We start from the raw sequence: 4,661 nt of genomic DNA on the forward strand, positions 1-4,661 counted from the left end.
TGCCCCGAGTCTGACCTACTGGCGCGCTCGCGCCTAGTGCGGCGGCAAACCTGAAATGCACAGCCCTGTTGCCATCGTTGCCACAATCTCCTGCGCGGTGATCGCCGGAGCCCACCACCGCTGGAGACGCCCGTCCTTTTCGCCACCGTCGCTGTCCCCTCGCGCGGGCGCGCACACATGCTCCCCAGGCCACCCATCATGCACAAAGCCGAGGTGAAAAGCCGCGCTTCGTGCGCCGCGCAATCATGTCCGCCCCTCCCCGGAGACGCCAGCGCCCTCCATTAGGCCGTTCCAGTTCCAACCCAACCTCAATCTCTTCCGACCCGCTGCAGCTCCAATGCTTCTCTCTCCACTCTCCACTATCCACTCTCCCTGGTCGTCGCCCAAACTCGACTAGATCAACGCAATCAATCGAGCTAGCGGATGACTGATGCTACTGCCATGTAGTAGCTTAGGTGCAAGTTAAGCTAGCTTGTAGGTCTGGTCATCGCCACCACCCAGTGGCCGGTTACTGGTGCTGCGGCACAAGTGCCCTCCGACGAGGAGAGGATGAGGGTTCGCATGGCCGCGAACCGCGGGGCCATCTTCCTCCTCCTCCTGCTGCAACTTGTCGTCCTCTCCCTGCTCGCGTCGACGTCGTCGATGGCGGACGGGCAGCAGGCTGCGGCCGTGCGGCGTCGGCGGCGGCAGGTGCTGCTGCGGGAGAAGGCCACCCTGCTGGCCCTGAAGCGGGCGCTCACGCTGCCGCCGGCGGCCTTGCCGGACTGGAACGAGTCCAACGGCCACGTCTGCGGCTTCACCGGCGTCACCTGCGACTGGCGGCGGGAGCACGTCGTCGGGCTCGCGCTCCCCAACATGAGGATCTCCGGTGCCATCCCGCCGGTCGTCGGCGCGCTCTCGCGCCTCCGGAGCCTCGACCTGTCCAACAACAGCATCTCCGGCGCCATCCCGCCCGCCCTCGGCGGCCTCTCGCGTCTCCGGAACCTCGACCTGTCCAACAACAGCATCTCCGGCGCCGTCCCTCCGTCCATCACCAACCTGACGCGCCTCGAGAACCTCTTCATGTACAAGAACGTCCTCTCCGGCGACATCCCTCCATCCATCGGCAACCTCACCAGGCTCTACGAGCTCGACATGTCGAGCAACAACCTCACGGGGCGGATCCCCGCCGAGCTCTCCAACCTCCGCGGCCTCGGCGTGCTTCAGCTCGACAACAACCAGCTCCGCGGCGCCATTCCGCCGTCCCTCGCCATGCTGGCGGGTATGTTCTACCTCAGCCTCGAGCACAACGACCTGTCCGGCTCCATCCCAGCAGCTATCTTCCTCAACTGCACGATTCTGGGAGTCATCGACCTCGGCAACAACAACCTCTCCGGCGAGATCCCTGGCGCCGCCTCGGGCACCCTCGCCGACTGGTTCGCCGCCCTCAACCTCTACTCCAACAGGCTGACGGGGAAGCTCCCACGCTGGCTCGCCAACTGCACGCGTCTGATGGAGCTGGACGTGGAGAACAACCGGCTCGACGATGAGCTCCCCACCAGCATCATCTCGGGCAAGAAATACCTCACGTACCTGCATTTGTCCAACAACAATTTCCGGAGCCATGACGACAACAGCAACCTGGAGCCATTCTTCGCCGCGCTGTCCAACTGCTCGTCGCTGCAGGAGGTCGAGGCCGGCGCCGTGGGGATGGGCGGGCAGCTGCCGGGCCGGCTCGGCTCAATGCTGCCTCGCAACATGTGGCACCTCAACCTGGAGCTGAACGCCATCAGGGGCCCGATCCCAGCGTCCATCGGGGACATCATCAACATGACGCTGATGAACCTGTCGAGCAACCAGCTCAACGGGACGATCCCGACGTCCCTCTGCCGGCTGCCGAGCCTGGAGCAGCTCGTGCTGTCCAGCAACTTCCTGACGGGGGAGATCCCGGCGTGCATCGGCAACGCCACGCACCTCGGCGAGCTGGACCTGTCGGGCAACGCGCTGTCAGGGACCATCCCCGGCAGCATCGGGAGCCTTGCCGAGCTCAACTACCTCTCCCTGCAGAGGAATAGGCTGTCCGGAGCGATACCGCCAGGCCTCATCAGCCGGTATGCCAATCTGCTGCTCCTCGACCTCTCGAGCAACCGCCTGACCGGTGGGATACCGGAGGAGGTCGCCGGCACTGCCAAGATGACGCTGAACCTGTCGCGCAACCAGCTCGGGGGCGAGCTGCCGAGGGGACTCAGCAACATGCTGGTGCAGACAATCGACCTGTCCTGGAACAACTTCACCGGCGAGATCTTCGCCGGCCTGGGGGACTGCGTCGAGCTGGCGGTGCTCGACCTGTCGCACAACTCGCTCGCCGGCAGCCTCCCCGCGTCCCTCGGCCGCCTGCAGAACCTCGAGAGCCTCGACGTCTCCAACAACTCCCTGACCGGCGATATCCCCTTGAGCCTGACCAAATGCAACATGCTGGAACATCTCAACCTGTCGTACAATGACCTCAGCGGCGTCGTGCCCGCCACCGGCCCGTTCGTGAATTTCAGCTTCCTCTCCTACCTCGGCAACCGCCGGCTCTGCGGTCCGGTGGTCAGGCGCGGCTGCGGGACTCACCACAAGCGCGGGTGGTACCAGTCCCGGAAGTTCCTGGTCGTCCTGTGCGTCTGCTCCGCCGCGCTGGCGTTCGCGCTGACGATCCTGTGCGCGGTCAGCGTCCGTAAGATCCGGGAGCGGCTGGCGGCGGTGCGGGAGGACATGTTCAGGGGCCGCCGCAGCGGCGGCGGCTCGTCGCCGGTGATGAAGTACAAGTACCCGCGGATCACGTACAGGGAGCTCGTCGAGGCGACGGAGGAGTTCAGCGCGGACCGGCTGGTCGGGACGGGCAGCTACGGGCGGGTGTACCGCGGCACGCTGCGCGACGGCACCATGGTCGCCGTGAAGGTGCTGCAGCTCCAGTCGGGGAACTCCACCAAGAGCTTCAACCGCGAGTGCCAGGTCCTGAAGCGCATCCGGCACCGGAACCTCATGCGGATCGTGACGGCGTGCAGCCTGCCGGACTTCAAGGCGCTGGTGCTGCCGTTCATGGCCAACGGCAGCCTGGAGCGGTGCCTCCACGCGGGGCCGCCGGCGGAGCTCAGCCTGGTGCAGCGGGTCAACATCTGCAGCGACGTCGCCGAGGGGATGGCATACCTGCACCACCACTCGCCGGTCAAGGTCATTCACTGCGACCTCAAGCCGAGCAACATCCTCATCAACGACGACATGACCGCGCTCGTCTCCGACTTCGGCATCTCCCGGCTCGTCATGAGCGTCGGTGGGGTGGCCAACGCCACCGACGTCGGCGCCTCCACCGCCAACATGCTCTGCGGCTCCATCGGCTACATCCCTCCAGGTATTATACGGCATCAAATTCTGCACGCTTAATTCCTTCTCGTGATCAAGCAAATCACTTGCCCTGATCTCAGTTCCGTCTGGTTCTTGATGTGGTCCTATCCGAAGAGTACGGCTACGGCTCGAACCCGACGACGAAGGGCGACGTGTACAGCTTCGGCGTGCTGGTGCTGGAGATGGTGACGAGGAGGAGGCCAACCGACGACATGTTCGAGGCCGGGCTGAGCCTGCACAAGTGGGTCAAGATCCACCACCACGGGCGCGCCGACGCGGTGGTCGACCCGGCGCTGGTGCGCATGGTCCGGGACCAGACTCCGGAGGTGAGGAGGATGTCGGACGTGGCCATCAGCGAGCTGCTGGAGCTCGGCATCCTCTGCACCCAGGAGCAGGCGTCCGCGCGGCCAACCATGATGGACGCCGCCGACGACCTGGACCGGCTGAAGCGGTACCTCGGCGGCGACACCACGGCCACCTTCGCGTCGTCGCTGGGGTTTTCCTCGACGACATTTGAAGACATCGGTTGACCAGTAGGGGCAGCTACGTACTGCATACGGATTTGTGATGCATATGGCTAGCTAGCGTTCCTCCTGGAGGTACGGTTTCATTTTTAACCGGTAAATTAATGGTGCAAGAACATAGGATTGATTCTTTGAAGGTGTCTGACTGACGTAACATATATAAGTCTTGTCTTGGCTGTAGATCTGTCTAGAATGATTTATAATTTCAGTTTTTTTCATATAATGGAAATAGGGTTTTGGTCGTTTGCATCTTTCAATGCACATACCCTTACAGCTTGTTATCACATCATTTTATCATGAATGACCAAAAGGAAATAAAGCTGAATATCACACCTGAATAATTTCACGTTTCTTTTCCTTCTACAGAGGATGCATACATGAGCATCTTCAAGAGCCTTTTTAAAATCTACACTTTAAATCATTATTTAGAGAGTTATTTGAGTAAAATTCGTTTTCTATATCTTCGTACTCTCCAACAGCTTTTCAATATCTTGTACGTAGTTTAGAGAGTAATTTTCGCTCTCTATCTTTGGCTAGCGAGAAATTCGGAATAGAGGAGGTCTATATTTAGGTATCCAATTGAGGAGATTCTTGGAGGGTAATTTTTAACCAAAATCTCTAGAAAATATTTCTAAAGATATAAAGAGTTTTTTGGAGATACTGTGCGTGTAGAAAAGGAAGAAATAAATCAATCAAAATGCAACACAAGGTCAGCGTGCATCTTTCTGCATAGGCTTTTAATGCGGAAGATCGATTAGCATCGGCATGATC

At 60.4% G+C, this 4,661-nt stretch overlaps 1 protein-coding gene across 2 annotated transcripts; it reads left to right on the forward strand.

The window, feature by feature from the left end:
- The first annotated feature begins 270 nt into the window (after positions 1-270).
- On the forward strand, positions 271-4,070 carry LOC112882267 (putative leucine-rich repeat receptor-like serine/threonine-protein kinase At2g24130). 2 transcript variants are annotated; one of them, XM_025947280.1, is made up of 2 exons: positions 271-3,373; positions 3,481-4,070. In XM_025947280.1, the coding sequence occupies exons 1-2, from the start codon at positions 550-552 to the stop codon at positions 3,894-3,896; spliced, it is 3,240 nt and encodes a 1,079-aa protein (XP_025803065.1). In that variant the 5' UTR covers positions 271-549; the 3' UTR covers positions 3,897-4,070. The 2 variants fall into 2 exon arrangements, with proteins under 2 accessions (XP_025803065.1, XP_025803066.1); XM_025947281.1 differs by having other exon boundaries at positions 3,447-3,618.
- Positions 4,071-4,661: the final 591 nt, after the last annotated feature.

The sequence above is a fragment of the Panicum hallii genome, chromosome 2, assembly GCF_002211085.1.
Source record: "Panicum hallii strain FIL2 chromosome 2, PHallii_v3.1, whole genome shotgun sequence".
NCBI lineage: Eukaryota > Viridiplantae > Streptophyta > Magnoliopsida > Poales > Poaceae > Panicum > Panicum hallii.